Source organism: Talpa occidentalis, unplaced genomic scaffold, assembly GCF_014898055.3.
Source record: "Talpa occidentalis isolate TD23 unplaced genomic scaffold, MPIMG_talOcc4v2.1 talOcc4.6, whole genome shotgun sequence".
In the NCBI taxonomy this organism is placed as follows: Eukaryota; Metazoa; Chordata; class Mammalia; order Eulipotyphla; family Talpidae; genus Talpa; species Talpa occidentalis.
In genome coordinates, this window is record NW_023604972.1 from 1,687,236 (window position 1) to 1,709,077 (window position 21,842).

The 21,842-nt window shown below is 66.6% G+C and overlaps 1 protein-coding gene across 1 annotated transcript in view; it reads right to left on the reverse strand.

Moving 5' to 3' along the window:
* The window catches only part of SORCS2 (sortilin related VPS10 domain containing receptor 2), a gene marked incomplete at its 5' end in the record, with an annotated part of 183,960 nt that overhangs the window by 60,225 nt on the left and 101,893 nt on the right, over positions 1–21,842 (reverse strand). Inside the window, one exon of the mRNA XM_037530423.1 lies at positions 2,051–2,150. Coding sequence (XP_037386320.1) covers positions 2,051–2,150 — 100 coding nt within the window. The remainder of the gene's footprint in view (positions 1–2,050; positions 2,151–21,842) is intronic.

The window sequence follows — 21,842 nt, forward strand, 5'->3', positions numbered from 1 at the left end:
AGATTGCTGCTCAGGTCATTGGCAGACAATTTCGAAGCGGATTGAACTTAACTGCGTCCTGGGAAAGTGGCCATTTAACAAAAGGCGGTTGAATCGTGGCCTGCCAGCGCAGCCGGGCGCTCCGGAATGATCCCTCGGGTGCGATTACCGTCACGGCCACACGCGGGGCTTTCCCCAGGCGGGGCCCTTGCAGGTCGTCTGCGAATTTCCTCCAGGAGCAGTGGGGGAAGCACCACCCAGCCTGACTGTCCATGAGCGAGGCCCAAACTGCACGAGCAAGGGCTGTTCGGGGGGCGGGGTGGCAATCGGGGAACACAGCCCATGGCGCTCACTCCCAGGCGTCCTGCAGGAACAGCTCGGCTCGTGCTAGGAAAAGGCGATTCTCTGCAGGGGGCTCATCCACCTCTCAGGGGCCAGCATCTCTGCAAAGTGCCACCCTTTCAAGGCAGCCAACTGGCCACAGGATGTAGGATCTGTCCCATCCCAAGATGCCACTGTGTGCCCTGAACCAACACGTGGAAGCTGAGCTGGGTATAAAACTGAGGTGGAACCTTTCCTGCACGCCCCGCGGCCATCTTATCATACAGAAACTTAGGGCCAAAACATGCCTGATTCTTGCTTCTTTGATAACTCTCCTTTTCTGAGAAAAATTGCAAGCTATCTTTTCCTCCTAATGGAGAAAAAAGTTGAGATTGTAAAGAAGACTTAACAAGGGCTTCATGCTCCACTTCAGGAATTCACCCCCTCACCCCCTCAGTGCTCTTGATTCGTATTTGGCAATGCCTCTGGCTCCCAGGCCTGGCTCTCCCTTCTCCACCAGCATCTTCCCTGTGAGAGCTTCCCTGTGCCCCACACACATCATGGCTCCTTGTCCTGCTGTGTCCACGCTGCCTTTCAAGCTTCCCAAAGGCCCTGCATTCTGTCTCCGATGTCTCCAGGGCTTTTAATCCCCCAAGCTCTGTCCTGGGGCTGCTTGGCCCCAGAGCGCCTCCTCCCTCCCTGCTCAGTTGCCTTCATGGCTGTGACTAAGGCCCAGCTCTCCCCACACCAATGGTACTTCCTTAGGGTCACACACCACGGGACGCACATCCCCACTGTGGCCCTCATACCTCGCTTCCTGCCTGACACAGAGATCTTAGGATGCAGGAGTGAGGAGCTAGGCAAGTGGGAAGGAAAAACAAGCCCTCTTGGGGCTCTACCTTCCACGCCAGGAACACCTCCAGCCAAGTCCGAGGTCAGACACGCTGCTGAGAACGTCAGAAACACCCTCCAGCTCCCGTGAGCCCTCACTCCGGGGACAGTGTTCACTTTCCTCCCCGTGAGGGAGAGGCCATATTTTGTTAAAAGTGTAGCAGCCCCTCAGAGGACATATAATGGCTCATTTATATGGCACAAATAACTCTTTAATTGCTCTTTAATTACACGACAGTTAGAATTCTCTCGGAGGCCCTGTCCTTCCATATCTATTTATGGGCCACAGAGCCCAGGGGCGGGGCCTGCAGTCATTAGGACCCACCACCCTTGGCGCAGGCTGCGCCGAGATCCTGAGCATCATCACCCGGTCATTAAGCTCTTGCCCCCAGCAGAGACTCGGCTGTGTCACGCGCGCGTCACAGTTTATTCACAACTAATCTCGGCGCTTTCATAAACCGGGACCTGCACCTGGGGGCGCTGATCAGTTTTTTTTAGAAATGTAAGAGCCGGTGAGGAGCAGCTTGGCACAGGCGGCCAGAGTCATGCCCAGCACTGGGCTCCAGCACCCCCAGCCTCGGCTGCTTGAGGTACAGACACACAGACAGCAACCGCGACAGCTCCCGCGGGTGCGGGCGGCCCTGCCCGGGCTCCCGGGGCCTGCTCAGCCGCCGGCGTCACTCCAGTCTCGGGGGCGAAGGCCACCCCCCACCCCACCCAGGGTCAGCACCCGTGCCCTCTGCCCAGGGCTGGCGTGGCACCTGCGAGTCAATCCCCAGGGGCCCGGCAGGTGGGCGGGCCTGGGGCCCAGGGGAGCCCCAGGGTGGGGTCCCGGAAGCGGCCCCTGGAGAGCTCCTACCTTTCTCTTGTTGGTCGGGCAAACGTAGAAGCTGTCAATGACCGTGGTGACGCCAGGCTGGAGGGTGAGCTTGGTGTAGGACGTCCCGAAGTCCGACGACCTGGCAGAGGAGCACAGCGGTCAGCCACGGGCCTAGGGCACGTCCAGGGCCCGGCCCAGCCCAGCTATAAGCCCAGGAAGGCCCTCAAGACCCCCTGCTGCTGCCGCCCCCAGTGGCCACGGAGGCTGGCTCCCCCGGCCTGGCGGGCCCCAGCTGAGGTCTACAGGGCCCAGGCCACGATGCCCGGAGGAGCCAGGGGCTTCTCCAAGTGACAGCCAAGCCCCACCGGGGCCAGTCCAGCCCCCACGCCAAGCCTCACTGTTTACAAAGGGCCTCCCCGGCGCTTCTCGGCCCTCCCCTCGGGCTCCTCCAGAGTCGTGATGGACGCTGTCACGGCGTCCACCTGGCACAGGACAGGAGGTGGCTTGGGGGACCCTGCTGAGCTCACTCAGCTCACAAGCACCCGACGTGAGCCCAGCCCCCAACAGAGCCGGGTCTGGTTGCTCTCAGGGCCTTCGCCTGCGGGGCCGAGGCCTCTGCTCCCCAAGCTCCCCCCAGAGCCGCAGACTGACCCTGCCCTCCTGCCGCGGGCACCGGGCGCAGCAGGGACCTGAGCAGGGCGCTGTCCGAAAGGGGACCCAAGCACTGCGCCAGCGGACCAGCACCCTCACCCCAAGCCTGTGCCCCGCACCCCAGCCCGCCGTCAAGGGCAGTCATACCCGCCATCAAGGGCTCAGGGAAGCATCACAGCGCAGATACTCCGCATGACGCCCCGAGGCCCCTGACCCTGAGACCGGCTGCCTCGCCTCCTGGGGTGTGCTTGCAGCAGAGCAGCCTCCACGCGCTGGGGGGCACTGCGTCCTGCCGGCACCTCCCGTGCCACCCCTAACCCAGAAGCTGGGGCTCCAGAGTATTGGGCTTGGGGTTCTTGGCGAGCGCCCCATCCTATGATCGGGGAGGAAGCACACCCCAAGGCAGAGACAGGGGCAGCTACTGAGGGGCGGGCATCCTGAAGGGCCTCTCACTGGGACTGGACCCCCAAAGGCAGCTGAGCCCAGACGCGCCCGGGGTGTGCAGGGGCAGCTGGGACCCCAGCCTGCGCCCACCAGTGAGCCGGCAGCCCCTGCCCCACCTGGGCCCCTCCTGGGCTGGGCAAGGCCAGTGCTTCTCAGACACCCCAGCCTGAGGGGCTGGGAGCTGCTTTGGCGTCCATGCCCCACCCCGCCAAGCCCCGTCCATCCTCAGTGACCGCCCGAGGGCAGCCTCCCCACCCCCCCACCGCGGGCCTCAGGGCCACCAGGTCCCTCCCAGGCCAGGAGCAGCCCCCGCCCCCAGTCCCAGAGGGCTCCGGGGGTCCAGCCCCTCCCAGCAGCTAGGAGCCCCCTCCCCTGCGGGGAGAACTGAGAGCCCCGGAGGTGTCAGGGAAGCGCTTCCCCCCAAACCTCAGAGAGCCGATCTCCTCCGGGAAAGACGGAAGCTGAGCCCATTAGCAGAGAATCATCCAGAGACCCAGGAAATTCCAGAGGCGCAGAAACAAGTGACTGTTTACAAGGGACACAGGAGCCCTAGCCTCTCGGGGACCCCCCCTTCCATGAGCCACGGCCCAGACCCGGGGTGGATTCCAGTTCCCGCCCCCTCGCAGCGCCCCTGGCACCCACCTGTCTTCCGGGTGGGGGGATAATCAATAAGCAAAATCCCACAGCCTTGGTGCACTGAGGGCGGGAAGAATAAACAGTGTGGGGGGAGGGGAGGAGGGAGGGGGAGGGGAGGGGGGAGGAGGGGAGGGGAGCAGGGGAGGGGGAGGGGGGTCTTCCCTTCAAGGGAAGGGAACCCTCATCTGGGGGGGGGGTGCGGGCAGCGATGGGGGGGGAGGGAGGGAGGGAGATGCTGTGTGTCTGCGGGGGGCACTGGCGCTGGTTGGGCATCGTCCCCCCCAAATGCACACCCCCCCAGAACTGGGCCTGTGAGCTCGTCAGAAGACGGGCCTGGGAGATGTGATCAAGCCTGATGAGGTCACCCTGGACACGCAGCCAATGATGATGTCACCGGGGAGGGAGGTTCAGACACAGACACACAGGAGGCTGCTCAGGAGGGAGACCGGGGAGGGGGGGGGCGAGGGCACAGGGCTGCCCCCCACGGGCGGGACAGAGGCCCCAGGGGAGCCGCCCCCCAACGCCTTGAGGCAGCCCCAGCCCAGCCCCAGCCGTGGACAAGGCTGCTGGTCCACACACACTGCCCCGCACCCGGGGTGCTCAGGGACGGCGGCCGGGCAGGTGCAAGGGCCCTGCGGTCAGCACTCCCTTCTCTGGGGACAGGGGAGCGGGAGGCCGCTTAACCCAAGTCCTGCCCCCGCTCTGCCGGTGCTGGGGTGCTGGGCTGCAGGGCAACGAAAACCCCGGCCCTCAGGGGCCGCAGCTCCGGGTCCGAGACGCACACCCACCCCCTGCCCACTCATGCGCCCTCCTCCGCACTGCTTGGCTTTGACGCTGTAAGCCCCACACGCAGGCCTGGGAATTTGCATTCATGAGTCAAATGTGCTCACCGCACGCGCCTCCTGAGCACCTACTATGTGCCGGTCACCGCACAGGGCTGGGCTGCCTGGGCCGACGCACCAAGGAGACGCAGCAAAGCACCACCAGCGCCGGCTTGAGCAAGGCGCACGGTCTCGGGCTGAAGCGTGGGACCCCGGCCAGGCGGCCAGCCCCGCTGCCGCAGCTTCTGGCAGCTCCAAGGAGAAGCCCAACTGCTGGCCCTTCCGGCAGCAGAGTGTGGCTGGGGCCCTCCTCCATCTGCCCCCCACTCCTCCCCGCCTGCTCCCCAGTAAGGGGCCAGGGTCCCCTAGGGCTACTGGGGCCCCAGGACCACCTACCCTCCTCAAGGCCCCGCATTCATCCCAGCCCCTTGCCGAGTTAGCTGCAGCCTCAGGCTTGGGGGGTGTTTTCCCTTCCACCCCTGGGCTCTCCAGCCAGGCACCAGGGACTGGAGCCAAAGTGGGGGCCTCGCGTGGGCGTCTGTGGATCCCAGGGAGAGAGGACAGCCCGGGGCGGAGGCTTCCCGTTCCTGACTCCCCCCCGCAGCCCAGGGCGCCAACCCCAAAGGTGACTCGGCCCCGAGCCCATGCCTGGCTGGGTGGCGCGGACGGCAGCGGTGAGCTCCCGGGGCCGGGCCGGGCGCGGGCTGGACGCTTACGGACTGGGCCGGCGGGCTCCCTCTCTGGCCCAGCACGCCGTGCCCCTGACGCCCCTCGGTGCTCCTTAGGCCCCGGGACCCTGCCCGGAGTCCCGCGTGTCCAGGGGGAGGCTGAAGGGGGAGGCGGGGCCCCGGTGGGGCCTCGGGCGCAGGCTCTCCCCGTGACCTCGGAGCGCTTCTGCCGCCCGGCGACGCAGAGGCACCATCCGATCCACTCGCTCAAATGAAAAATAAAACCCGGACTCTGAAAACGGGCAGATGCAGGCATGGAAGGGAAGCGCGCCTGGAAATTGCTATTTGCAAATCGGCAGCGTAATTGCTGAGTGTTTGTACATACTCACTTTTTAAAAATGATTTAATTAAGCCATTTTCACACTCTGTAATTATTTCATTGGCGGGGACCCACGTTCCGCCCCCGCCCCCCTGGGGCCGCCGAGCCCTGTCCCCCAGGCTCCCGCTGGCTGGCCCGGAGGCCGCACAGGTGGGGGAGGCGGCTCACCGGCTCGGGCCTCCGCGAGACTCAGTTTCTCCATGTGTACAGAGACTGATGCCCATGGCCAGACCGGGGTGTGAGGACAGCGGGCACAGGAAGAGGGTGGCCAGGCATCACTGCGCCCCAGGACGCCGGGACCCCCCGGCTGCCCACACTTCCCGGGGGCCTCTCCGGCTGAGGGCACACCTGTGCCGGCCACACCTGGGTGCCTCGTGATCGCAGCTCTGGGCACCCCGCTCCTGCGAGCCTGACAGTTTGCAAGGAGCCCTGAGCAGACCCCACAAGCTCTCCAGAGAGCGGAGCTACCGCCAGGCCTCACACACGGGGAAACCGAGGCTGGGAGGGGCTGGCCGAGTCCTGCGGGGAGCCCAAGGCAGAAGGGGCCACAGTCCCGCCCCCCAGCCCGCCCGGGCCCTGGGGCAGGCGGGGCGCTCAGAGGCCTGGGTCAGCCGCCCACGGTCCTGAGCTGGGCCGGGCTCCGGGCAGCGCGAGGAAGATGAAGGGGGACGACGTGGCGACGGGACCAGGACCTCCGCTCTCGGGACGGGGGCCGGGAGGGGGCTTAGGTCTGCTGCCCGGGGCCGTCTAATGGGGATCAGCCGGGAAAGGGGGGAATGAAGGCTGCACTGGGCTTGAGGTCCTGAGTGTGAGCCGGCACCAGCGAGGGGCGCCAGAGCCGGGGCGGACGCGGATCACCAGATCTGAGAGAGCGGAGCCTCCCGAGGGAGCAGCCTCTGCAGGGGAGGGGTGCTGCCCTCGGCGCTGGTGCCCTCCTTGCTCTGGACACCCGAGAGCCGGGCAGGGGCCGGGCCCTGTGCTGGGGAAGGTGCCAGGTGCCTCCATGGGCTCCGAAAAGGGGCTGTTTGAGGATGGAAGCAAGGAGCTGGCGGGAACCTGGGGTGGGGAGCAGGAGGAGGGCATCGGCCGGCGGGCGTGTCTCAGAAAGCGCCCCTGAGAAACAGTCCAAGAGCAGGAGCCTGGACTCACCGGGGCTCGAGAGCGAACGGAGGCCGGAGTCCTGGCAGGGCAGGGAGAGGCCAAGGCACCAGCCAGGGCAGGCCCAGCAGCCCAGAGCTCAGCGCTCAGCCTGTCCTGACCCTGGTCATCCCCCAGGGTGGAGGCCCAGGAGCGGGGTTCCCCCTGACACACATCTGTGTGGCTCTTTAAACACACCCCAGGCCCCAGAAACCCTACAACTCCATGTTTTAACAACGAGGGTCCTCATTCATGCTTAGGGGTTCCTGGCACGAAACAGCAACATTTTATGTCCCAGTTCCCAGATTATAGGATCTGACACTCTCCATTGATTTTTTTGAGAAACTGTCGCGCGTCTTCCGACTCTGCCAGCGGCCGTGCAGATGCATGGGGCGTGTTTAAAGCCGAGGAAGGGTGTGAAGACGCGCTGGCAGAGGGCCGGGCTCTGGAGCGAGCTCTGTTTCACAGGTGGGGAGGAACAGTCCGTTACTGACAAAAGAGCTAAGTAGCAAACAAGACTCAAGAAAGCACTACTCACCTCAGGAAAGGTCAGAGGAAAGCTCGAAGCCGTGAAGTTGGGGTACAGGGTGGTCAGCCACAGCCCACGAGGCTCCGGGCGCTGGGCCATGTGCCCCGTGTGCCAACACCAGCTTCAGGGACAAGCACAGGCCACGTAGCCCAAGAAAAGCGACGGCAGGTGGCGCCCGCCGCAGGGCCTTTGCACAGGCTGTCCCGTCCCAGACAGCCACTAAGTCCTCACCACACACGGACTCCGTCACCTCCAGAGGGCGTCCTGGGCCACCCGGGCTCAAACCACCCCTGTCTTGTATGCCACTCGACTTTCACCCACGGTACCTGCGGGGCCCGACATCGTGTGGTCTGTGTCTTGCTCGGGAACGTCGGCTCCCGGAGGACAGCCAGGGTCCCGCTACCCTCTGCCCCAAGGCTGACACGCCGGCCAGCCTGACACTCTTGGGGTTCTGTGTGAGGTGTGAGCCAGGGCACAGCCTTGTTTTCCCCCAGGGCTACCCACCTTGGTGCCCCTTCTGGAAGTCCGCCCTCCCTGGCACTCCTTCAGGCACCCACAGGTGTGACCTGCTCACAGCGCTGCCCCCAGCAGACGCCAGCCCCTGCCCGAGGGTCTGACCCTGTCCGTGACTCCACGACAGTGGCCAGCCCAGCCCCACCTCAGCCGGTCCCTGCCCCAGCGGGCATCTGCCAGGTTTGCTGAGATGGACGATGTCCAGGCGTCTCCCTGAGGGCACTAAGTGGCAGCCCCGGGGGCACGGCTCCTGCCTCCCCACACCTCCCCCTGGATCACTTAATGCACTTGGCTCTCCAGGCCAGGAGACCGGCGGCAGTGGAAATTGGCAGAACATATTTCTCCAATTCTTAAGAACCTCATTTGAGAGTTAAATAATGACAAAATGCCTTTAAGCGCTTGAAAATTCCGCATTAAGCTGTGCCCTGGGAAGGCGCGACCCCGGCAGGCGTGCAGAATCGATTGTGCCCGCCCGGGCCCGGGCAGTCACGAGGCTCCCAGAAGCCCGTCCCAGGAGGCATCTCCCTCGGACCCGCGCCCTCGCCTGCCCGCGGCCGGCGGTCCTGGCTGGTCTCCAGGCAGCCCGTGGGAGGAGCCCAGCCCTCCGCCCACACCCACAGCCAGGCCCAGGCTGGGGGTGAAAGGGGGAGAAAGCGGCTCACACAAAAATCAGAGACATGAGGACGGACAGACGGACGGACAGAGCCAGAGAGGCAAGGCCGGAGCCTCCTCCTGCAGCCGTCTCGCTCGCCTCTCCATCTCCACCTCCGGGCTTGGGCGCCGGCCCCTCCTGCCGCCTCTGTCTCTGGCTTCCCAGTGCGGGTGTCTGCGCGTCTCGTCTGACTCCCACGCAGCTGCCGCGCTCCTCGCCCCAGGGAGCGGACCCTCGCGGGCCAGCCAGACGGTCCACGGCAGAGCGTGCAGCCTGCGGGTACCGCTGGGTGTCCGGGTGGCAGAGCCAGGGGCAGAGAGGCACGGGGAGGGGGCTTGAGTCCAGAGGCCGGGACACTCCTCAGCGAGGAGAGTCTGAGCAGAGACCGGGACGCACAGCACAGCGGGAGGCAGCGCGGAACAGCACGCGTGAAGGCCCAGGGCGGGCTCCACGCCGGCTGCTCTTCCTGGGCATGGTGCCTTCTCCCGGCTTTATCCCTCTCAGCCACTGAATTGCCAGGACCTGGAAGTGGCCTGTGCCCCAAAGCTCGGGCACTTCAGATTTCAACCTCCGCTGGTCTGGTCAACCCGATGACCGGGGTGTAGACCGCAGGGCAGGGGTACCCCGGGGTTGTCGGGGGGAGGACACCACACGCAGGAGCTGCTGACGGCTGGGGGGCGGGGGCGCCCGTGCCGCCTGGACGCGCAGGCTGGGCTCTCCAGGCAGGAGCCGGGAACGCGCAGTCGGGGAGCCCGGCCCCGATCTCTGCAGGCTGGCGGTGGCCGTGTCCACGCCGGTTGGCATCCGAGACCAGGGACACCGCTGTGCTGCCGAGATGACGAGGCTCTGGGGAGCCAGCTCCGCGGGCACCTCTCACAGCGCACGCCCGTCGCAAACAAACAGGCTTTTGGAGGTCAGAGGCGCGCAGTTGCAGTCCATTAAATCAAATTCACCGTCAAGGGCGAGAGAGAAGATAAACCGGGATTATTCTAGTCGTGGCAATTAACGAAGAAAGGAGGGAGCTGTGCAATGTCACGGTCCCCGAAGCAGGGCTGGCGGCCGCCTCGCAAGCGGGGGCGCGGAGGGGCCCCTCGGGGCAGGCTCTCCCCTCGGCTGGCGCCAGAGGCCGGCCGGTCCCTTGCTGGACAGAGCCCGAGCCGGGCCCCTGGGCGCGCCTCCACAGGTGCTGAGCCCCCCACGCCAGCCTCTCTCTGGAGCCCGGGGTCATGCAGGAGGGCAGGCCTGGCCGCTGCCCGCCAGGCCGGCCGCCCACCCCCTCCTCTCACCCTCACGGGACTCCTGGAGCTGCAGGGGCTCACCGGGGGGTGGGGGTGAGCGAGGTCCTCAGGGTCCACCCAGAGCCTGCTGCTCACAGGGATGAGGCTGAACTTGGAAACGTCCTTCCTGGCCGTGCTACCCCCAGGCCCTTCGTTCACCCTCGAGGCTGCTGTTCTGAGCCGGGGACCCTGCCCAGGCCCCCTGCAGGGGTGGCCCAGGGAAGCCGTCCCCTCCCAGGACCCTGCACCTCGGCTCCAGGCCCCTCTCCCGCCGGCAACTGACAAGCTGCCTCTACCTGCGCCCCTCACACCTCCACCCGTGTCCACCTTACCCGCATCTGCGTCTGTCCTGTTTCCCCACCTATCCCCGCCTCCATCTGTCCCTGCAGCGTATCTCTACCTGGACCCCCAGTGGCGTCTAAATGCACCTCTGCCTCCGCCTGTACATACACCCCTAGCTGTGTCCACACCCACCTCCGCTCCAGCTGCACCTGCCCCCGTCTCTACCTCTAGCTCGACCTCACGTGTGTGCTCGGGTTGAGGACTGTATGGGCAGACTCCAACCAAGGTCACTGCCGACGTTATGTCTCTCGGGGATAACGAAACGTGCGCCCCACAGGTCACCGCATCTCGAAGCGGGCAGGCTCACCCCCTTCTCTAGACGCACCCGGAGCGCGGCCGTGGCTGTGGGTGACGGGCCTGGATTGGATTTCCCCGCGCTCCAAGGCAGGTTTCCCTACCTGGCGCCTCTGAGAGACCAGGACACACACGTCGGTGTTTTAATGGGTTAGTTTCTGGCTCCCAGGCCCTCGGAGCCGGGCGGTCTCGCGCCGGAACGCTGCTTCTGGCAGGGTCTCCCCGCGCGGCTGTCTAATTTTAAAACGTGAAATCAGGTGGAACCTGTCCAATAAAGGCGCTGAGAGGTAAAGTCATCGCTAGATTCTTTAAGGAGCTGAAATAGCATTAAATAGGTCACGCTTCCCACGGGCCGCCGGCCCCCTAATGGCTTTATGATATTCTTTTCTCCCTCGACTGCCATCGCTAACGATATTAGCGCGGAGCGATGGCCGCGCCGGGGGGCCAGCGCCCCCCCATGCCCAGCTTTCCCGCACGAAGGTCACGTCCGGGAGACAGAAGCCCGAGACCTGGCTTCCGCCGCGGCCCGAGGCCAGTGCTCCCGCCCCACGGCTCAGCTGGGCCCTGCCCTCGAGGCGCCGGGGGCCGGGGGACACAGGCCTGGCAGCGGGAGTCCTGCGGAGGGCCAGGCGCTCGCGGGCCGGGGCCGGAGCCACCCTCGCGCCCACTGCGGCTGCGTTCACCGCCCCCGAGGCCGTCTGCTCATCCCCCAGCAGCCCCTCCTCCACGCCGCGCCTTCCTTTGCGCTCACACAAACTGTCCCTTTGAGGACAGAGATGGCTGCTCGGGTGACCCAGCCAGGAGCTCAGAAGACCAGGCGGCCCGCGGCCCGAGCACAGGCCCTTTCCCCAGACAGCGGCCTTGCTCCGCCGAGGCCCCGCTCACGCCTCGTTTTGAGGGGCACGTACACCCCGAGAGGCAGGGACCCCCAAACCCCGTCCCCTCACTCTGATGCGCTTTCGGTGAAGCGGGGCGATGACAACCTCGGCCTCTGGGGGGCCGGGGCCAGGGCGTGGCCGGCCCCTGCAGCCAGCGTCGGCCAGTCAGACAGGCAGCCCGGCTCCCCCGACCCCGACCCCGGCCGTGGCCTGCTGGCGGAGTCCGTTCCCCCTTCCCGAGCGAGCGGGCGACTGCTCTTCCAGTGTAATTACAGCGGAAATTAAGGAAATTGCTAACCCTGCTGTCAGGTGCATAATTAATCTGAGAAACTTAATTGTCTTAGCGGGGGAGGATCTCCCTGGCCGGGCTGAGCTTTACAAGCGAGAGAGGAAGCGGGAAACACCTCCAGCTCCTGGCTCAGACACCAGACGCCGTGCCCACCCCGCGCCTGGCGCTGGAGAGGCTTGACAGCGGCTGCCCGCCCCCCACCCCCGGGCCCTGTGGGCACGGCTGGCACACGCGGCCAGCACCACAGCAGATCCTTCACCCCGAAGCCGGGTCCTAACCCACAGCAGTCCCAGTCTGCACGCCCAGGGTTTTGTGACCCCCACAAACAGGGCCACCCACCAGGGGGCAACTGCACGGTCAACAATGGCCACTGATGCCTCCATCCCCGGCCCTGCTTCTCCCTGCAGCAACGCTCGGATCAGGAACCGGGCAAGGAGGGGGTGTGGGAACCCCTGGGGCTGATGTGGGCAGTGGGGCGGGCGGGGCGGGCGGTGGGTGGGGAGGGGTGCGGCAGCAGGCCCTGGAAGCACCCCGTAGGCACAGGGACCCCTGAGGATGATGCCTGACCCCCGTGGAGATGGCAGGCAGGACGCACCCACCTGGACAGACCTCAGTGCCCGGGAGAAGGACGCGGTGTCTTTCCCAGTGTGCAAATACAGAAATGCGGGTCCAGAGAGGCAGAGGGTATGAGCCAGGACTCACAGCTGCCAGGGCAGCCAGGGCCCAGCCAGCCCGTGCCCAGGGAAGACCAGGGCCACAGGCTGACGGCTGCCGTGGTCCGAGGGCCCCAGGGCCCTGCTCTCCCTGCATGGTTCAGGCGGCCCGGCAGACTCATCAGGTGGGGCACATGGGCAGGCACAGGTCCTCCCCCCGGCCCTGATAGGGGCCTCTCCTCTCCCTCCTCGCTGCCCTCCGCCAGGGACACCCCTCCGGGACGAGACAGGCCAAGGATCCTGACTGCGCTCCCCACCCACCCCCACAGCGGACGGGGCTTCGATCCGCCTCTCAGCTCCCAGAGGCGTGAGCTTTGTGGCTACGCGGCCCGTGACGACCCCTGGGGCTCAGTGGGCCGGCCTGTCCCCGCAGACCAGAATGGCGAGCTCTTTGGTCCTGTCTGAGCCTCGACACGCCCCAGGGAGGGGGGCGGCTCCAGCCCCACCCGGAAGCAGAGTGAGGCACACCCTGACCGCGCACGCTGTGGAGCCCATGGGACGGAGCGCCCGCACCCGCCCCACCCAGGCAGCTCGGGGCCGGCCGGGGGCCCACACAACCGCTGGGCACTCGCCACCAGGTGCCCGCCCGCGGCGTGGGAGAGCCGGCAGCAGCCCTCCTTCCTCTCCCACAACTCCAGACACGGCCCCTCCCCGGAGAAAGGGCGGCCATTTGAAAGGGGGGCCGTGCACAGCACCGGGCAGAGGAGCCCCACGCGGGGGCTGTGTCGAACAGGAGAGACGAGTCTGAGCAGAAGGTCAGGTCTCAAAACTGCTCCTCCTCCATGTTCTCAGGGTTGTTTTGTTCAACTCTGTTTCCTTACGATGTTCATGAGAAAGATGAAATCCAGGCTGATGCCGCAGGAAGCCGCGTCAGGCTCCCAGCAGGTCCTTTCACAAAGCCCAGGGCTTGGACGGCGCTCAGGGAGGCCCAGGCGAGGCTCTGCCCTCCGCGGCACAGAATATTCTGGACGGAGGGAGCAGGGTGGACGCTGGCCTCCCACCAGCACAGGAGGCCCCCTGGGGCGCCATGCTCCCGGGGTGCAGTGGACCTGGCTGCCACCTCCTGGGGGGCACAGACGGGGCGTCGTGGACGGGCCTGGGGGGGCGGCACAGAGCCAGCTCGAGAGGCAGCAGCAAGATCACCTCAGAGAAACCCGTACCCTGGACTCAGTTGGTGTGGGGTGGCTTTTCTGGCCGTGCAGGCCAGCACAGTGGGCCTGGGGATGTGGCAGCCGTTCCTCCTTGTGTGAGTGGGGGCGGCAGAGAGGGGGGCCCCCACCTCAGAGAGCAGCCCCCACCTCCAGAGACTCCGGCGCCCAGGCTGGCCACAGCACCAACAGCCCAGGGCCTGGGAGGCCCGAACGAGACTCCTCGTGAGAAGCTGGGGCTGGTCGGAGCGCACAGTAGGCCTCCAGCACCGCCTCCACGCCCTAAATGGCCTGCCACTGCCCCGCCGCTCCCCGGCCGGCCCGCCACCCCTTCTGCCAGCCTCTCCCCGCCTGCCCCCTGCGGCTCGCTGGCCTTTTCAGAGGTGGCTGTGAATAATGAGTCCCGGTTATAAATTTAGAAAGTGTCCTTTCTCCCTGCGACTCGGCCGCTCTCTGTATTTTTGTCATGCTGTTTTGTAAGAAAACTAATCCCTTGAAAACACTTTTTTCCCTCAACTGATTTTCTGACAACCAGAATTAAGTTGCTAATTTTACAGCCTCTGTGAGAAGCGCCCTGGCTGGCTGCCCCGAGCTGCGGGTCAGGGAACGGGGGAGGGCTCCAGTGATTTTCCAGAAAGTTCTGATTCCTGGGGCGGGTGGTGTGGTGGGGCAGGCTGGGCCTCGGCATAGCAGGTGGACCCTCCTCGGGCCTCTGAGTGCCTCCAGCCCCTTCTCTCCATTGTGACGGGCGGGGAAGGACGCTTCTTGCAGGGCTCCTGGGGGTGGCCGGAGAGGACGGTGGGCAGCCTTGCTGGATGAGGGCCCTGACTCTTGAGGCTCCTGAGGAACTTTCCAGAACACTCAGGAGAGCTCCAAATTCCCTCTCCCATCCAGTCCCTGGGTGAGACTCCCCTGGTCCCTCTGTCCAGGCTTCATGCGCCTCCCCAGACAGGTGGGCACAAGGACACGGAGAGGGACAGGTCCAACCTGCCTCCCTGGGCTCCCAGGGCACCAGCCGCCCCTCTGCTGGCCCCTCTGCTGGCCCCCCCGCCAGCCCCTCTGCTGGCCCCTCCTGCTCAGGGCCCTCCTCCCCCGTTATGGCCAGTTCAAGGTCACCGTCCTCCAGGACCCTCTCGTGGCTACCCTCCCCCACTGACCCCACACCCATTTCGACCCTGGCCCTCTGTCCAGGCTGAGGGTGTGGTTACACCAATCCAGAGCTCCGTGCAGGCTCCCCGACAACCCGGCACTCGCCCCTCCAGCCGCCCACTGAGGCCGCGAGCGTCTCAGGGACAGGCCCTGCCTCACGCCTCGGCACCAGTCCGGCCAGCCGGCTGGGGAGCTTGCACAGTGGCCGCGTGGGTGCTGGGCGAGGGATGGGCAACCAGCCAGGGCACGGACTGAAGGGCGCCTGACCGGACAGATGAACTGCCAGGAGCCCTGGCAGCCGGGCCTCGTGTGCGCCTGAGTGTCCGGGGCCCCCTCCCTGGCACTCCCACAAGGGTCCCTGCCCTGGAAACCCCTCACAGCTCGGCTCGGCCCGCCCGCCCTGCTCCAGCGCTTGGTTCCCGGGGGGGGGGGGGGGGGGGGGGGGGGGGGGGGAGGGACAGACGAGTCCCGAGGGCTTTCCGTCCAGGGGGTTTCACGGGTGCAGACTCCGCCGGGAAGTCAGAGCAGTGCGTTTACCCAAATTGCCTGCAACTATTTTGATTCACAAATTCCACGCCTTGGATTTCACATGCAAATGGGGTTTGGAAGCTGAAGTAACAGGATCTGCGGCTGGTTCAGGGGGCAATTTAAGACACCCACATGCAAGCACCAGCTCCCACTGGAGAGGTCCAGGAGGGCAGGACACGCCGTGCGGGGCCCCGGGCCCGGGAGGGAGGCGGCCTCGTGAGAACAGCACGCATTTTCGAGAGGCTGCACCTCAGCCGTGCCTGGAAGTGTGGGCGCCTGAAGCCCCCAGAAAGCCGGGCAGGTGACTATGACAAGAAGGACCAGCAATCACGCAGCCAGTGGCGGAGCAGACGGAGCGCTTGGAAAGCGGGGTGGGGGGAGCGCAGAGCACGTGACCAGCCGCCTGGCTCTCCGCGGCCAGAGCACTGGCGAGAATGTCAGAGAGCAAAGGAGGGGACGCAGGCAGACCCCCCGCCCCAGCAGGGCCGGGCCTGGGCCATCTTGTCCCTCTGCGTGGTCATCTGATCAGCGTCCGTCCACCTCCCCAGCGCGAATGTCTGTCTGTGAGGGTGCCCCGGCCCGCGGCGCTGCAGGTGTGTGGGAGCCTCAGTAAAGGATTCCTGAATGAAAATGCATGAGCGGGGCAGGAGCCGGCGGCCGGCGGCCCCACGGGGCTCAGATGGGCCCAACTCCTGCACAGCGGGCGCCGTCTGTGCCGTCAGGGGCCGGCTGGCGGGGGACCTTCATTGGCTCAGCCACCCATGGGCCCCACACCACACTCAGCCTAGGCTTCCCCGTCTGTAAACGAAGCTGCTGCTCCTGTCCTGGGGTCACGGGCCATGGGCGCCAAGGCGGGGAAGTCTGGGGAAGTGCTGTGTAAGGCTGGGGCTCCGGGGACTTTGGGGTGAGTTGCGGCAGGCAGGATCTGCACCAGGATGGGGCCGGGGGCCATGCAGGAGGGGGCATCTCCAGCACGTGGGGAAGGCAGGGCATGTGAGGACCTCCGCTCCTCCTTCCAGCCTGAGGCGGGACCCACCCGGCAGCCTGGTTAGAACCCCCGGGCTGGCTGCAGACCCCGCCTGTGCCCGTTGTGGGGCAGCTTCAGAGACGGCACAGCTGGGGCGAGCACTGTGGCCTGGGTGAGCTGGGGGGGCTGAAACACTCTTGGTGACAGCACCCGGGCTGGTCGGGCCAGAGGCCTTGGCCAGAGACGCAAAGACACGCAGACCCTGAGCCCGCCCGAGTCCAGGCAGACATTACCGGTCAACTGCCACACTCTGTGCTGGGACCGGCTAAACTCCCGGGGCTCCCCCAGCCGGAGCCCTAGTACTGGCAGGTCTGGGTGGTTCCGCCCCTCCTGCCGCCAGGCTGGCCTTCTCCGGAGGGAAGCCGCCACCTGCTGACGTGCGGACTGCTCCCCCTGGGCTTCCTTCTCCGTGTTCCGTGTCCCGGACAGAAATGGGCTGCGCCTGAGGTCTGCAGAGAGGAATTCTAACAGAACCACCGCAAGCCCAGGTAATCCCGCTCGTGGTGACCCCTACTTAAGGCACAGAGAGAAACTGCCAGACACCCTCGATGCTGAGCTGGGGGGCTTAATTGAGAGAAAGAGACGCAGAGCGGTAGGTGGCCAAGCGCGGGGTGGGGGTGGGGGGCAGAGGTGGCCAAGCGCGGGGTGGGTGGGGGGCAGAGCCCGACGAGGCAGCGCATGTTCTCAAAACCGGGCTGGTGCGTCACCGACATGAGAGTCTAGTGGGAGCTGCTGTGAGTGCCGGTCTCCCCGCAGTGGGCGGCCCAGGGCCGGGGAGGCGAGCTGAATGCAGCCTGGCCTCTCCCGAGCAGGCAAAGGAGGGGATTTAGGCAAACCTATTTCCATGATTTTTCTGTGCAACTTGGAGTGTAGCCAATAAGCAGATCCGTGTGCCGACGCTGCAGCCATTCTCGGGGCTGACTGGGGCAGAGTCCCAGGCGCTGGGACTCTGGGGAGGCCTGGCCAGGCGCTGGCCCATCGCTGCTGGGAGAGCCAAGCTTCCTCCCCTGGGAGGTTCTGCTGATGGAGGGGGGTGTGAATGGAACAGAACTTCAATCTGTTATTGAAAGAAAGTCCCTGTTGCTTCTTGGTCCCGGGAGCAGATTTCACCTGGACAGCAGGGCTGCAGTCAGCCTCGGGGGCCTGGAGGCAGCGGAAATGAGTGAAAACAGGGGTGCGGGTATCTGGTCAGAAGCCCAGAGGAGTCTGGGCCCACAGGAAGGCCGGGCCATGTGACCTGAGCCCTCATCACTCACTCAGTCATTCAACAAACACCCTGCGGCACTGACTTTGATCCCCTGGGGGAAGCAGCCAACTGGATCCTGACACTCAGGGAGGGGATGCCCTTCCAACACGCACACACATGCACATACACATACAGACACATGCGAAGGCATGCATGCACCGATGCATCTGCACACGCACACACACGTGCACACACAGGTGTGCCCTTGTCTGCACATGCGCAAATAAACCAACGAGATTGGAGAAGGGCCGGGGAGGCAGCGCTCAGCTGGTGCCTCGCTCACGCCGCAGATTCCCCCATTGAAAGAGAGAAGATGAGCGCGAAGGGGGCCGGAGCGGAGGACGCTCTCGGACACGAAAGTGGGGACTCAGCCCCGCTGTTTGCACGTTGGCACAGCCCTTCCCGCCAGGGCCTGCTGGGCCCCCGGGCCTTGCTCCCTCTTGCTCCTGGGCCCCTGCCCAGCACCCTTCCCCAGCCACGCCTGGGGTGCTCCGCGGCCCCCCTCTTCTCTGCGGAGTGCGTAAAACAGGGCACACGGGCCCCAGGGGCCGGATGACAGGCCCACCGCCTTGCGTGGGCAGGCGCGTGAGCCCCACTCGCCCATCAGCCCCCCGAAACCGCTCGGAGGCAGCGGCCGCAGCCACACAGCACGGCAGGTCGATGACAGAGGCCGCGGGGTGGAAGACTTGGAGAGGCCTCTCCTGCGTGTTGGTTTTTATTGCGCGATTTTCTAGGAAACTGAGGGGAGAGCAAAGAGCAAAAGCGCTTAAGTGCTTGACGCGAGAGCTGCGCGCTGCCCACACCAGGAGCTGGGGTTCCAGAGTCCCGCGGGGCTGCCTGCTGAGCCACCACGACTGCCCTCGAGAGGGGCCCTGAGCCGTGGCCTCGAGGGGGCTGCCCCCCAAGAGAAGCCGGTGGGGACACCCATCCACCCGCAGCCCGGAGGGAGCAGCTGCTGCTGCCCGTCCGCCCAGCCTGCCCCTCCCCTGGCTTCGGCCCCCGCCCTGCCCTCCCGACTACCCCACCTCCCCATCCTCTCACTCCCTGTGGTCCTGCCCCCGGGGCCCAAGGCCTAAAGGCTACCCTGGCGGGCGCCAGCCCCAGCTCTTCTGTGGCTCCCACTGCCCGGCGACGCGGCCAGAGTCTGGGGACCATCCGGGCTCCTTGGCCCTGGGTGCTCCCTCCAGGCCTGCCCCCACCCCCCCAGAGCCCCTGCTCCCCACCCTCAGGGCCACGCTCTTGGGGGTCAGAGGCGCTGGGAGCCCCCGCTGGGCTGGGCAGTGCCCAGGGGCACCCTGTGGGCATCTGCCAAAGGCGGGGGTGGGGCCCTGAAGCGACTCCTTCTCCAGAGGGGATCCTGAGGCCCAGCTGGCTTGTCAGGGGGGCCCTTCCTGCCCAGACCTGGAGCTGGGCCCGGTGATGTCACTGCTCACTCGCTCACTCAGCTGCACACTCACACCTCACATCACGACACTCCCTGCTCACTCTCCTCACTCTCGCTGCTCACTCTCTCCCTCCCTGCGCTGCTTCCTCAGTGGCCATGAGCTCCCTCCCCTCCCCCCATGCTGGCCTCAACCCAGCAACCCCCACCCCCTCCAGGCCTGGGCTCAGGTGGGAGAGCAAAAAGCTCACAGCTGTGGCGAGTGCTTTGGGGGTGTGGGCCTCCAGGGGTGCGGGCCTCCAGGGGTGCGGGCCTCCAGGGGTGCGGGCCTCCAGGGGTGCGGGCCTCCAGGGGTGCAGGCCTCCAGACCGTGTAACGGGGCAGGGGGCTGGGTGTGGGCCCCGTGTGCAGGCAAGGCAGCCGGCACTCTCGCGCACATCGGGTCACCTGAGTCTCCACAGGCCAGCTCCGGGGGACCCCGGGGTCCAGAGACAGGGCGGGGTGGACCAGGCACTGACCCCAGCGCTGGGGAGGGCCCCTGCTGTCTGCAACACCCCCACAGCCTGGGGCACCCGCAAGGCTCTGGGCCGGAAAGTCAGAAGGACCCTCCCACCCACCCCAACACAGACACAGACGGGGAGACTGAGCCTCAGGCAGCCGGAGGGGCCGCCACTGTCAGGGGCCCGACGGTGAGCAGAGCAGCTGCGGGGCCCTCTGCCCCCCCGGGCCAGCGAGGGGTGGGGAGGAGAGCAAAGTTAGTGGCTCACTCGCCTCAAGGATCCAGGGTTCCCAGATGTTTCCGCAGGCCCGGCCCCTCCCGCCTGGCCCCGTGCCTTCTCATCAGCCTCCCTGGTGGGGGCCAGGGGACTCCACGGGGACCCCCGGTGCCGGGGAAGCTGAGGGCCCACGAGGAAGGGGCCCGGAGGCTCAGGGCCCGCGGGGAGCCCGCCCCGGAGCTCCAGGAGGCTCAGGGACCTGGACGGGCAGGAGGAAATGCGCAGGTGAGGAGTCGATGCCCCTAATGCTCGCCACACGTCACCGCAGGAGGCAGAGGCGCGGCCAGCGGGCACCCAGCCCAGGGCAGGCAGGGGTGCGTCCGGGTCAGCCTGCGGGATGCACACTGGGCCAGCGTGGAGGGGAGGGGAGGGGGGAGAGGGAGGAGGGGAGCAGGAGGAAAGGGGGGGAGCCGCCTCTGCTGTCTCTGCAATGTCTCACTCTCACACTCTGTCACTATGCCCGGTGTCACCCCCCACAAAGCCAGGAGGCGGGGAGCAGTTCCATTGTCTCCCCAGCCTGGATGGTCTGGGCTGCCCACGTGACATGTGACCCCACCTTTGACGGGCGCCGCCGCCTCCTGGCAGCCAACCCCGGGCGGCTCCTGTCCTGAGCCCCTCCCACCCCCGCCGGGAGGCAGCTCGCCCACTGCCGAGTCTGGAGGTCCCTGGTACCGCACGAGGGTCATTTGTGCACTGTGACCCCCCGGGAATCAGCCACAGGACGGGATGAGCAGCAGGTAGCAGGGCAGGCTCCAGGGCTGCTGTGCCCCCCTCATGGGGCCCACCCTTCCCCGGCCTCTCACCTGTGAGGCGGGGTGTGGCCTGCGGCAGGGCCCTGAGCTCTTCCCGGGGAAGGGGTGAGTGGCCGGCCCAGGGGCTGCTGCGCCCCACATGGTGGGCACGAGGGCAAACCTGCGTGTGGCCCGTCCCAGGCGCTGGGGCCCCGGTGCCATGAGGCCCCGAAGCCCCTCTGGGGACCAGGGGGGCGCCCTGCCCTGCACCTCCATCCGATCCAGCCGAACCCCAGCTGCGCCTGCTCCCCGCCCTCCCTGTCTCCGCCCACGCCATGGCCCGGCCCCAGAGCCGCCTCCATGGAAGCTGCTCCCTGGGGCAGGCACCTGCCTCTCACCTGCATGTCACAAGAGCAGGTGGGTGTGTCTGCCCGCCCGTCCTCCTGGGTGCAGGTCAAAGTTTCGGTGTGCCCCAGCGCCACCCTCCACCACCCGCCCACATTCTAGCCGCAGAAGCGTCCGGTGGCTCCACCTTCCAACAGGTGTGGAAGCCGCCGGCCCCGCGCTGCCCCCTCACGCGGGTCCCTGGCTCTTCACCCCCTCCCTGGCACAGGGCCTCTGCGGGAGCACTGCCCCGCCCCCACCCGGCTGCCACCCACCCCTTCCCTGAAGGCGTCACCCAAATACTGTTGGCTCACTAAAGCCTTCCTGACCCCCAAAACCTGAGCCGCCTCCCCCATCACCCTCCCCATCCCGCAGCGCCTGCTCTCCCCTGTACGTGCGGTCCAGCGTCGCCGCCTCCCGCTGGCCCCAGGAGCGTGGGGGGCTCTACCTCTTCCCTTAACTCCCAAGTGCCGCGTCCAGCGGTCACGTGGGGCGCAACGCAGACTGCACGCTGCAGGTCGAAGCCACACAGACGAGTTTGCCGTTTGCGGGCTCTCACTCCCCTCTTCTAGCACCGGGGGGACCCAGCCACGCGGGGGCACAGGCGGCCGCTGGCCCGCGCGCATTCTCACAGCTGCCGGCCAGGACACCTCCGGGCGGCCGGCCAGGGGCTGGTCCCGTTGCCTCATGCAGAGAGACGGCACGCCCAGCCCTGGGGGTGCCCGCAGGAAAGTCCCGAGCCCGCTCGCAGAGGGTGGGGTGGGCGGGACTCGGGCAGGGGTGACCGGGGACCACCTGTGCCCTCGACAGAAGGTTGTGGGCTCCGGGACATGCCAGGGGCCCAAGGCCTGCCTCTGGCCTCCTAAGCATCTTGGTGTCATGGTCCACACTGGCCCACGCACCCTCGCTGGCCAAGGAGCGCTCCCTAGTGCCTGGGACGGGCCACGCGGCTGGAGGATTCTGTGCCCCCGGGGCTTTGGGGGGCAGTCACCCAGGATCTCAGCTCTGCCTCTCCTTGGCCCCCCTCAGGCCAGTCCAGGACACCAAGTCCCACACCTGGGGGACGTGCTGCGTGCTAAGAGGAGCACCTCGGTGCTTCCCCGCCCCAGAGGCTGCCCCAAGGGGCCGAGGCCCGCGCCACCTGCTGTGGGAGGGATGAGCTATGCCCCAGAGATGCGCTGACCCGCTCAGCCCAGGCCATGTGGACGCGGCCTTCTCTTCTCGCCAGCGAGGGTGAG